The 12,432-nt window shown below is 43.3% G+C and overlaps 1 protein-coding gene across 3 annotated transcripts in view; it reads left to right on the top strand.

The window, feature by feature from the left end:
* HUNK (hormonally up-regulated Neu-associated kinase) overlaps positions 1-12,432 on the top strand; it is a 59,256-nt gene that overhangs the window by 34,935 nt on the left and 11,889 nt on the right. For all 3 annotated transcript variants that reach the window (XM_087759014.1, XM_087759015.1, XM_087759016.1), the window contains 3 exons: positions 1,519-1,646; positions 6,980-7,115; positions 11,689-11,857. In XM_087759014.1, coding sequence (XP_087615140.1) covers positions 1,519-1,646; positions 6,980-7,115; positions 11,689-11,857 — 433 coding nt within the window. The remainder of the gene's footprint in view (positions 1-1,518; positions 1,647-6,979; positions 7,116-11,688; positions 11,858-12,432) is intronic.

Genomic DNA, 12,432 nt, shown 5'->3' on the forward strand with positions numbered 1-12,432 from the left:
AGACATGGCTCTGGCACAAAAGGAAATGTGATACCGAGTCAGGTCATCACTTTGAAAGCACGGTCGTTAAAGGGGAAACAAAAATGGCCAGAAACCTCGTGAACCTTTGTGAGCTTACTAGCATTCAGGCAAAAGAACAGACAGAAGTCCCCGGTGCCAGAGGTAGAGGAAGCTACAAAGATGTTTTTGAGTCAGTGAATTTGTCTTCAGTACTGTTGTAGACTATGCAACTCCCACTACCCTCCTGGTGGCCATGGACATGGTGTTAGTTATCCTTGTCAATCGTGGAGAGGAATTAGCTGAAATCAGTTAAGTTTTAGCTTTTGCTTTAGTATCAATAGATTTTCCCTCACCCAGTGGGGATAATAACATTTGTATAAATTTCAATGAAATAACAGAATTGTGGTAATTCCCAAGTTGAAGTATTTGGAATGCTTGGAAAATGTAATGTACTGTATAAGTACTACTACTGCTAAGAAAGATTGGCCATACTTTATATATGAGACTAAGACCTGGCTCAAATTCATCTCTCGGATGGACCTGGTGGGTCCCCTGTTGCACCTCAAGGCTCTTTAGAACTTCCTCTGCTGAAGCTTAATTTGCAGTCTGTCCTCCAAGGAGACCTACAGCTTAATCATTGCATGACTACTGAATTTCTCACTCCAGCAGTGGGCCATCCGTCCACATCAAGGGTAGAGTACCAGCCCTGAGGAACTCAGGCAAACGGAGCACTGTCATTCTCATAAACTATTTAAACTTCTCCTGTAATAATGTCCTGCTCTTTTTTTTAATTAAAAAAAAGAAAATATGGTTAACTCCTACGCTTCCTCATAGCTGAACACATGGTGTCTGTGATCACGGTTCATGATAGCATACCGGCTTAGTTTCTTTCTGTTCACATATGTGAACAGGCTGGGGAAACAAAGTCCCAAAAGGGAGGAATTCCACTCAAATTGAATTTAAAGCCCTTTTAAGAGGAAAAAGATCAAGAGCGCCCAACCCACTTTTCATTGCTGACTTTGCTGGGCATAAATAAGCAGTCAGTTTTCTGCTCTGAAAAATGTAATTGTTCACACTTGATCTTTGGGCTGCACCAGAGGCTGTGGAGGTCAGTGGAAACCTTTGGGCACTGAACCAAGACCTGTGATGTCCCCGCTGGCGCGGGCAGTCATTCCACACCCAGGGCAGCACCAGGACAGGGCCTTTGAAAGCAGCATGTTTATGCAGCCTGAGGAGAGACTTAATTGTGGCGTGGCATTTAGCCGAGGAGTTGCCTAAGAGCTGGGCTCAGTTCTGTGGCTCCCAGCTTATGTCCTACACATTGTGTGACCCTCCATGAACAAACCTCTGAGAATCTTTGCCCAAATCATTGTGTGCAACAGAAGAGAGAGCTTGTTTTTTTGGTCTTTTTTAATAGTTGTCAGACATTAAAGATGAAGTACAGTCAGTAAAACCTAAGCCTATGTTTTTCCTTCTTCCTGATGATTTTGGTTTCTTTTTCTCTGTGTTTTCTTTTAGTGGGGTGAACATGTATGCAATGTTGACTGGAACATTACCTTTTACCGTGGAGCCATTCAGCTTGAGAGCTTTATACCAGAAAATGGTGGACAAAGAAATGAACCCTTTTCCCACCCAGCTCTCTACAGGTAATCAAGGGGGTGTGCTGGGACCTGTTCAGATCCAGTCAGTCAAAACCATTGCATTGAATTCTGGATTGTGAGTCATGCTGCCGACATGGCATGCTAATTGTGAAAAAATACTTTTTTTTCATTTTAGCCTCCAAAAGATCTGCAGGAGTTGCTGTATTATAACTCCTTTTGCTTTGATTTCTCTATGTAAGCTGGAGAAGCACCAAGTTGTGCTGAATATGAGAGGAACAAATCTGTGAAAATCTCTGAAATTGCTTTTGTAGAGTAGTTGGTCAGTTTTGCACATTCGGAAGATTTTACCATAGGGTATGGATGCATGAACACATTATTTTGGAATAACAAATTCCTGAGCATTATCATGACTAGGGCTGAGTGATAAGCTACCTTGAATGACCTCACATTTATTATGGAATAATGACACGCACATAGAAAGTTATTTTGGGACAGTGGCCTGTGATAACCTTTGTGTGTTCACAAAATGCAAATTTGTTAAGGTATTAGTATTAGAAATATTAATTCCTGCTTCAAAGCCATGTCACTAGGCAACAGAATAATTTTTCAGCTTATAGCAAGACTGTTGTCAGCATTTGGAACAAACTCTGTTTTGTAGTTGGGTTTTATTTTTGTATGCTAAGAAGTTTGTTGTTCATGGAGAGCTTCTGTTCTCCTTATCTGGCAGCCTGTTTACAAGGGACATTCAATAAAATTAAAAGATTGCAAATAGAAAAAGGGTAGCAGAGCATACATTTTCACTCAGTACACTAAGGGTGGCAACCATTGTCATGGGGGATAAGAGAAAGCCTTTGGAAGTTGAGTCACAGGATGAATTCTCCAAGTACAGATTTACTTGCATACGGAAGGAGGTAGTTAAGGGTTTTCTCACACAGGTTGTCTGTGGATCGAGCAGAGTATGTTGCTCCTTGTTCAGTCAGCATCTCTATGAAGTACACTTTTCCTGCCAGCAGTTCATATTGCTGGCATGTTGTAAAGTGGTAGGTTTACAAGTGAGCTGGGATGCTGGAAGTCTTGCCGTCTATTTGATGCAATTAGAGTGTTTGGTATTTCCATTCTGGAGACTTCCCATTAGGATTTAGTTGCACAAAATGGCTATTTTAATGTTCTAGCACACGGTCTAATGCCCCACTGAGTAAATTAAAAGAAAGATTATACTGACTGCTTTGTGCTGTACTGATCTAGGCGCCAAATGCTGCATCAATTGCAAAGTTACTCTTGAATTCAGGGACTTGCATGTCATAGTAAACATTTTCCAAGTTTGGCAAAAAATTCACCAAACTTACCTCCCAGAGTAAGGCTTTTACCAATAAAGAGCAGTTTTATGATGGCTGTATAGTGCCTTTGAACGAGTGGACTGTTTCCCCGATCAGTGTTCTCTTTCAATTGTCCTTAAGTGGGAGATTTCACTGACTTCAATGGGACAACTCATGTGTTAAAGGCTGAATCACCCACGCAAGGCCTGTAGAAGACCAGACCTTGGGTAGCAAAAAAGATAAAATTACTTTTGACAGGTTTCATTTTACTGTTTCATTCGTCCAGCCATTTTATAATGGAGATCAAATTTTCTCGCAAATGCGTCTGTGTAGCATTTGTAGCTCACTGACACTATGGTCTCCAGCGAGAATGATATTTTGTTTATACTGTGAGAACTATAGTGGCTTGAACTTTCAGAGATAATGGCAAATTAATGGAATAGATTTAAATGTGTTAACCTTTACTCACTGTGAGCAAAAGTACGCATCAGTTCTTGATCTAAGTCAGCGGCCTTACGTGTTCACTGACATGGCAAACTGTGATTTAAGATGAAATTTGTTCTTGCCAGAGTTAGGCTTTGGGTCAGTAGGTAGAAACTCTGCTCCTCTGCTCCTCTGCTCCTCTGCTCCTCTGCTCTGCAAATTGTTGTGTTCGTTAACTTCTTAGGTTTATGGATCTTTTTCTTTAATTGGGTTTTCTTTTTCTGTAAATTCACATATAGAGTAGAGATTTTTTGCAGGAGTCTGTTTTGCTTGTTCAGTACGTTGTCTTTCAATATTTAATTTCACAGTTACTGAACACACAGTCCTATCGTAAAAGTAGCCAGTCTTATCACTAAGCAAGAGTATATTTTATTTGTATTAGTTAAAATGTTGGGTGTAAAACTGGTTTTCATTAAGCTTCTTAAACAACACAGCTGTCTGATTATTGATTTTAGGTGAGCAGAGTTCAGTTGTTCAGGAAGTTGGTATTCACCTTGCACACGCTCCTATTTTATCCTCAATTTACTGCTTCTGTGAGTTCATGGTCTTCCTTCTGGAGCAGAGAAATGAAGTGGAGACGAGAAGAAAAGGCGTCGTCTATCCATGCTTGTGGTTTCGAGGAAGGATTTTATTAGGCGGAGCTCACCTGTGGCTTGTGAAATGACCTCATTGCATTTTCTCCGGCCAGTTTTGTAAGCAACACCTGTACACCTCATTTTAACCAGTCACATGTTCACAGTGTGAGCAGGACACTAAGTTGGTTTTGTTCATGACAAGGAACATGAAGACAGCCGAGGTCTTGTAATCCCCACTGAAGTGCTCTCCATTTCTGGTCATTACTGAGCTCAGTACAGTCAAGGAAGTTAAGAGAGAAATGTAGTTTCTCACGATGCTGGTCTCTCATTTGTCAAAAGAGCAAAGTTTGCCCCAAAATTACACCATGGGAACAAAATTCCACCAAGTGCAGGTCACTGGCTAATCAGATTAGTGCTGTCCTTGAGCTCGTCATAAACGAGGCCTCACATAATGAGGCCCTGGTGGGGTGGTTCACGGCACCCTTTGTTCGCCAGCCTACTTGGTGCAGCAGGAAAAATGGCTTTAGGCGCGGTGGGTCCAAAAATCGATTCCTGGAGGATTAATTTTGCTGTCCCACAGCCGCGGGGCTAACTGGAAAAGGCTTCTCTGCTCCCCATACCATCTGACAGCTCAAATCGGCCAAGGCGCCGTTAGTCGTCTCCTCCGTGTCACCCAGGTCTGGTTGGCCAGGGAGCCTCCCAGAGGGGATCTTCTCTCCAGAATTAGTTTCTCCCACTCTGGATCTGTTGATCTCCATGGTGCTTCACAAGCTTCATTTAGTTAGTCTGCCTTTTGCCAAGGGGGGAAAAAAAGTAAGATTTTTAAGGAGACAGTAGTTGAGTTGGGGACTGAGGGTGGTGGTGATGGAGGGGGACGGTGTTGGTTGGGGAGCGGTTATTTATTTTGCCCTGAACCCGTGGGATGCATGTGGTTTCTAACACATAGATGGGGGAGGTACTGCAGAGAGAGGAGGTGAAATGGAAAAACAAAGGGTTTGTTGTTTGCCATAATGGGGGGTTCCGCACCCAAGAGGCATGATGGAGGGGCACTTGGGGCACACAGAGAGCAGCCGTAGCATCTGCTTCCAGGAGGTTTATGAACTTGGAATGTAGGCTTTTCCTTCTGCTTCCGCAATATTGCTGTTGTAGGAAAATAACAAAAATGTTGGGAAAAATTTAAGTCAAGTATCTCACATAAATCAGCGATTTGTGAAGAGAGAGCTTAGAAAAAAACTAATGCCTAGCTGAAACGGTAAATACATAATCATAACTCTCTCTCTTCCACACATAAGCTTCTTGACAGTAGGCCTGCGTTGAAACGGATAGCCTCTCAGGGCCCTCTCCAGCTCATACTTGATTTTTGCAGGATGTTGAATGCCGAGGTTACCCAAGCTGTTAGGAGTTGGTACCTATCGGGTCTAACCCTGATTTATTTGAGGAGAAACCCTCCCTTCCTCGTCCGCCGTCCTGCCCTGGGACATCAGCCCAGCCACCCTGTCCCAAACTGCAGGTGGGGGGTGATGCAGGTGGGCTTGGGGAGATAAAAACACTTGGGCAGGCAGCCAGGCAAACACAGAGGAGGGCAGTAGTCTCATAGAGAACCTGTGAAGGGCAGCGGCGATGTGCCTACGTTAACTTTTATTCCTTTTTCAGACAAGGACATCATGGCCTCAGCAGCAGGCATATTATTCTCCTTAAATTGCATGTGGGGCCAGGGATTCACGAGGGTTTCGCTGTATTGCGGGTGGAGAAGACATGTCGCAGCTGCTCTGCTTCAGAGTAGGGGATGCCTGCACTGAGCTGAAGTAGCTGTGTTGGCAAGGCTGTACTGCAGCTTACCCAGAAGACACATCCCAGAGGACACCATCCTGTGTCACAGTGGTCCTGTGCTGCCACTGCCCAGGGCACCTGCACTAGTTAGGAGATGAGTAGACACAACACGCTCAGGAGAGCATGGGAGGGGAACCACAGCTCTGCTGTGGGAGAAGATGGAAAAAAGCCCCCAAGGTCCTGTCCATCTGACCTGGAGAAAATTGTGCCACAGCCATCACTTCTGCCTCTTGCTTGCCGTTGACTTCATTTAGGACTCATTTGGCATCATCTCACTTGACTGTATCTCCTCTACAAAATCATTCCAATCTTGGTTTTCCCACAATTAGGTTTCTTTATCTTTCATGCAGGGAATTGCAGAGGACATAATTCTTTACTATCTTGTAGCTGATAAACTGAATCTAGCCTTGATAATTTGAGGAATAAAGACCAGACCTAGTTAAAACAGAGTTTATTTTCAGCTCAGATATGTACTTCTTGTGAGTCTTTATGCAAATCACTTGATTTCATTGCCCGTAACCATATAAGAAGCACATGAGTTAAAAATATCAGAAAAATACTTTTGAGGGTTTTTGCACGAAACTCCCGAGGGATGGTTGAATGTCACTGAAAGTTGAAGGTTCAGTATCTGAAAACAGAACGAAGCCCATTAATTTTACTGTACTCTTTTAATTTGGCTAAAACCTCCTGCAACTGATTGTAGCTTGGATGGAAGCCAGGAGAGAATTTGTCCTTATAGTGTCAAAGGGAGCCCAGTTCTCCATGTCTTCCCTCCCAGCTCTGCATCCCTCCCCTCCACCCCCAGTCCATCTCCTTCTACTTTAAACACAGACTGAGTGATTTGCCTCTGACCTGACTCCAGCCTCCTGTCCTCATACAAAAATTAAGTTTTGGGTAACCTGCTTGGAAACTTCAAACAAGCTCTGAAACAAAAGGCGCTTTTTCTCCTCTACTTTATGTCTCTATAAATCATTGTGACTATAAATCATTGTTTATTTTACTTACTAATCTCTTATCAGGTTTTCCTTTTTGTCAAGGACATTAGAGCATACCGTAAGGAAAATGTTCCTTTTTAGTATACTCTTGGTCAGGCTGCACACCTGTAGTAACTCAACTACTGTGTTAAGTCATAAAGCATATGACATAGATGTTGTTTTTCTTGATTTCTTCACAGCGGCCATAAACTTTCTGCGATCTCTACTAGAGCCAGATCCTGCAAAGAGACCAAACATCCAGCAGGCGCTTGCAAATCGATGGCTTAATGAGAATTACCCTGGGAGAGCACCACCTAATGTCACATATCCAAACAGGTACTGTGCAAAAGAGTGGAGAAAGCCTGCCAGGGTTTACATTAAAATGTATATGACTCTGGTGTTGCAGTGTCATTCCTTGTGCGACAGCATCCCACTGCATGTTCTGGGATTGCTTTTGTGACTTCATCCTAAAAGTTGTTAGGATTGGCCATTGAAAATGTGTTGCTTAAAATGGTCAAAACCAATACCTTAAATTAGAAGCTGGCATATCATGCATTATTTGCAGGGTGGTCTGGGATGCAGATCACATGACTAATTGGCTCCAGACCTTGGAATGGATATCAGTGACAGGTAGTTCATCAGTTCTGATCTTCTCCTTGTTTGTCAGTAAAAGCCAAGCTACTTTTCCAGTAGAGGCTATGCTGTTTGTGTTAGATACGTGAGGTTCTGTGGATTAGGTAAATATGCAAACCGTGGTGAGAAAGGTCAGAGTTAAATGATCTTGCTTTGTTGATTGTTGATCTTGAATACCTGTGCAACACTGAATGCATGACTAAATGCAAACAGAGAATAAATCTCATGGCCAGTCCATCCATCTAGGGAAAAAGAAAAAGAAAGAAAGATACTTGTGGTCCACTTTGGTTAGAAATAATCTTGCTTGACTTTAAAAATCTGCAGTGTAGAGTCGACTCATGAGCCAGCCAGCCTGGGCTCTCGTTTTACAATCAATGGAGAGAAATAAGGGCACTTTTTACAGAATGATTCATCTGACTTCTTTTTGATTCTGCAACAGGATGACTTTGTGCCCAGGAGATCGGAGTTCCTCTCCAGTAGACTGTAAATGGAGCCTCAGGCAACTCACTTAGAAATATATGTCTGCATTTGATCAGATAAAACCGCCTTCCTGTATCAAAGCCCTCCAGCTGTGTCTCATACACAATCTAGTACCTGCGGAGGATTCACTGTAGGAGTTACTAGCTCGCAGGCCAAGATCCTCAGCAACATTGAGGAAAAGGCAGCAACTTAAAGCCTAATTTTGGTGCTTAAAATTTGATAGTGCCCCAAAATTTCTGTCCTAACTTGCTAAGAGGAGACTTGTTATGTGAAGATCCTAACTTCCCCACTACAGTTTACTCAGTTGCCAGATACCAGATGTAGCGTATGCCTAGGGGCATGACGACTTACTTTTGTCTCAACGTCTGAACCACTGTCCTCCACCCAAAAATGTTTTGGTGTTCACCAACCAGGCCATCTCTTTGTGTCGGTGCCCTGAAGGACTTAGTCCCATAGGCATGCTCAAGCCACACATACAGCCAGCCTTCAACATTCAGCCCAGGTCACAGCTTTGCTGGTAGGAATGCTTCCCACCCATTTTCCCCTCTGCTCCACCGCTAGCCAGATAAACAGGGTATGTTTCAGAGCTGTGGGTCCAACCCCTTGTGGGGCTGAGAGGCACCTGCAGCACCCCTCTTACTGCTGAAGCAGGTGATGAGTGCTGCTACTGCTTGAACGTGCTGAGACCTGGGCACAAGCAATGAGTTTGAGCCTTGAATCTCAGGACAGCCTTTACGAATTTTTGGAGACCTTTCCCTTTGACGTTGCTGTTGGCTGGCTTATGGATCGCAGCCCACACAGTCCTGGCTCCTACCTGAGTCACACCTCTTTTCCTTCTGCATTGACAGGCAACGGAGGTGCCCTAATTTAGCAGCAGGCATTTCCCTCCCAGAGGTAGTGTCTTAAGATTCAAGTACTGCATTGTGTGACTATGCCTTTCTTTGACCTGAGGAGAACAACAGGTCACCCGCTCTCAAAATACGGTTGGATAGATGTTGAGCAGCTTGGATGCCTGGAGGCATCACTAGACCCATCCACTGAAACAGGGAGGGCAAATGTGAGGCCAGCTGCCTGCAATCCCCAGACCTACGTGGGCAGAATGTAAAGATGGCCCCTACGAACAATTGTTTCACAAGGAATAAGAATGAGAACAGGCAGACCCATTATCTCGACATTACTGCCCCAAATTTAAGGGCAGTTGAGTTAATTTACTTAGTATGCTGTCCAACAAAAGGAAATCTGAGTTTCCATGGTGCATTGAACTGTACTGAAGTATGGTACATGCGAACATTGTATGGTAAAGAAAGGGAAAACAAGTGTAAACTGAATGAATCATTAAGCTAATGAAATCACTGTCATAATGAGTCTAATCAATCTACTAAACGTGGCATCTGTTGAGTGTAACTGAGAGCTGTATGGGTAATTTAATTCTTTTGCTGTGTGCATCTTATCTGCAGAAAAGAGGAAAAAAGAAAGAAATATGGTATGTGCTTTCACAATTCTTTTGCATTTGTAGGTACATTTTCATGCCTCTATTTTTGACTTAGCTTGCAGTTGTCACGCTTTAGTCAGGTTGTGGTGGAAGCATCCCTTCTAGAGTCTGCTCATGGGTGCAGTTAGGTAGATGACTTACAAAAGAGGCCGGCCTCTATTAGACGGAATGGCTGCGCAATGCTCTTTATTTATGGAGTGCCCATTAATCATTCCCTCCTAAAGGCAAGCGAATCAAATGGAAGAACAGAAGAAAATGTAGTGCCGAACTATAGAGAGGGCATATGTTTGCTCATGCGTATATGTGTATATGGTGATGATAATAATCCTTTCCTATTATAAGCACTTTTAAAGGGAACATCAATGTGAAATTCTATGCTTTGCTGTTGAAAAAAATCAGTTACTTTTTTTCTTTCTTTCTCATTGCACTGCCTTTCTCATCATTTGGTCTGAAAACAAAAGTAGATACTCCTTCTATCTGAACCCACATTTTATGTGAAGCTGTAAAGGATAAAAGCCATACAGATTCTTTCTTCCACTTCATTTTTTGGATAGTATTTCTTTAGTTTAATTAGTCGATGCCCCAAGCTTGACCTACCTAGAATTTGTCATACTGGAGCCTTATAGGGAAAATACTCTTTAAAGTTTGTAATATTTAAAGACATGGCTAGACTCATTTTGAGCTTGCCTCAGAAAGTACCACTAGAGTCAGCTTCGACAGAGTTTCTCCGAAGTTTTCGTTAAGTGTGCAGATGTGGGTAAGATGTATCAAAATAGTTCTGAAAAATCCACTACTGAATTTGCAAGGAATCATTTCCTCTCTCAGTCATGCTTTTTATAACACAAGCAAGAAGCTGTGTTATATCCTTGCAGTGCTCTTCCACCATTTTGGGTGTAACACCCATTGTTCCCAAGACAAGGATTTGGTAGGAAAAGGGAGAGCATGGATATAAGACGGAAGAATGGCAGAAACTGCATTTTCAGGAGAATATTCTCCCAGGCTTTTTATAAGCTTGCTTTTATTAAAGAAATTCCCCGAAGGCAAGCAAAAATTTCCCATTTTGCTGAGCACTTCAAGTAGAAATTGTTTGAATTTCTTTTGCTGTCCAGATGCTTTAACGTGCAATGGCTGAGATAAGTTTTGCTTTTGAAGTTAGGAAAAAAAAACCCGAACCCCCAGCATTCCTTAGCTGCAGAACGAATGTTAATAAGCACACCGAATAAAGGAAAAGAGTTATTTGAGATTTTCCAGACTGTGTTTTACACCTTGTCTAAGTCCTCTGCGTCAGACCCAGGCTGCTTTCTGGGCATTCCTCACATCACAGGTGCACAGGACAGGGGGACAGCAGGGCAGGTGTGGGAAAGGTGGAGAATGGTCCTTTTGAAGGGGGAAGGCAGGTTGTAAAAAAAGCCCACAACCTAAGCTCCCCTAAGTTGCCTTAGCCAGATATTAGGCTTGATATTAGGAGCAAGGAATATCCTTTAGAAACCAAATGAAACCCAGCATTGCTTTGGAGATGGATGGGAGCTGACAGGCACATCTGGGAAGCTGGCCAGCGCATTTAGAGGTCTAAATAGGAGCAGAGTTCTTTGGAAAATCTGGTTTTAACTTAGACTGGGAAGATGCTTTGCCATTTCCACAAGGCTGCTGTAACCCATTTTTCGCCTTGGCTGAGTCTGTTACAGACTTTACAAGAGAGCACATACATAAACACGTGTTGTACTTGTGCTTTTAACTGACATGAGTATAGCAGTAGGTTTACCAGTTTGAGAGCTGCTGTAATAACCCTCCTTGTACGTCCCCTTTCTCTGGGGTGAAATTCTCTAGCTACTTAGTGCATGAACATCGTGCAACAGGTACGGGGTGAAGCTGAACGCTGTGGTGTTTAATTACAAGAAAAGGGTCATTTCAGGTAGCAAAATGTAGCTACCTGAGCTGGATTTTACCTCTTTTCCTTCAAAACCAGCTGAATGATCGTGATGGTCTTCACCGGTCAGATGTAGGGTAACAAGTGGCAGCATCCTGAGCATCACAGTGCCATTTCAGGTCAGGGTAGGACATGAGGTCCCTCTGACTTGGTGGGAAGAGTGCTGTTCGTTCAGCTATCACGGCTTCCCGCAGTGTCCACGACTCCCGAATAGTCTGTCCTTCTTGTACCTGCTCACGAAAGAAGGGAGCAAATCACACCCACATTACTGAGCCTTTCAGGCCTCTTCTTTACACTCTGCCACGTCCCCCGTAGCTGGCAAGGCTCTGCCTGTGGGAGGACGGTACGAACAGCACACTCTGCCTCTCTCTGTGCAGGATTCACCTTGAGGACCTCAGCCAAAGCGTGCTGCTCCATATGACTGAGAAGCTCGGCTACAAGAACAGCGACGTCATCAACACTGTGCTCTCAAACAGGGCAAGTCACACGCTTGCCATCTACTTTCTACTTAATAAGAAGCTTGAGCGCTACTTGGCAAGCCTTAGGGTAAGTACTGCTTGATGCTGATTCTTTGGACAAGCAGGTAAAGAGGGTAAAAATGTGCTTGCTGGCATTGATCTCAAGGCTTTACCTGAGGGGGTTTTTTTTCTAATTTTGTAGCAGTAACCATGAAAGGGAAGCATTCCTCGCAAACTAACAGCATTATTTCAGATGAGAATTCCCCAGGCTGCAGAGATAATTGCTGATGGGCTTTCCATCTCACAAGTCCGTGTTTCCATAGGAGATCCCCTCCGGCTAGGCAGTTACCCTATAGAAAGCAAACTGAAAGCCTTACTTGTGACTTGTGGTGTACTGTGTCCGTATGTTGAGATAATCCTGCCACTTGAAATATCAATAACAGAATGTAATTTGATTCAGGAAATCAAGAGGAAGCTTAAGAGCTACTAAGATTTTATTTAGTTTGTAAGTGAAAACTTAGCTGAAATTTTTACATGAGAAATAACATGAATATAAAGTCTCCTAATCTCCTGCCAGCCTTCCTGGACCCTGAGTATGGCTTGGGGGTCAGAAACACTGCTGATGGCTTTGCACAGCAGCTTTCTCTAGGGCAGGAGTCTGCT

Source organism: Nipponia nippon, unplaced genomic scaffold (assembly GCF_047370975.1).
Source record: "Nipponia nippon isolate SJK-2023a ecotype South Korea unplaced genomic scaffold, ASM4737097v1 scaffold_2, whole genome shotgun sequence".
Lineage (NCBI taxonomy): Eukaryota > Metazoa > Chordata > Aves > Pelecaniformes > Threskiornithidae > Nipponia > Nipponia nippon.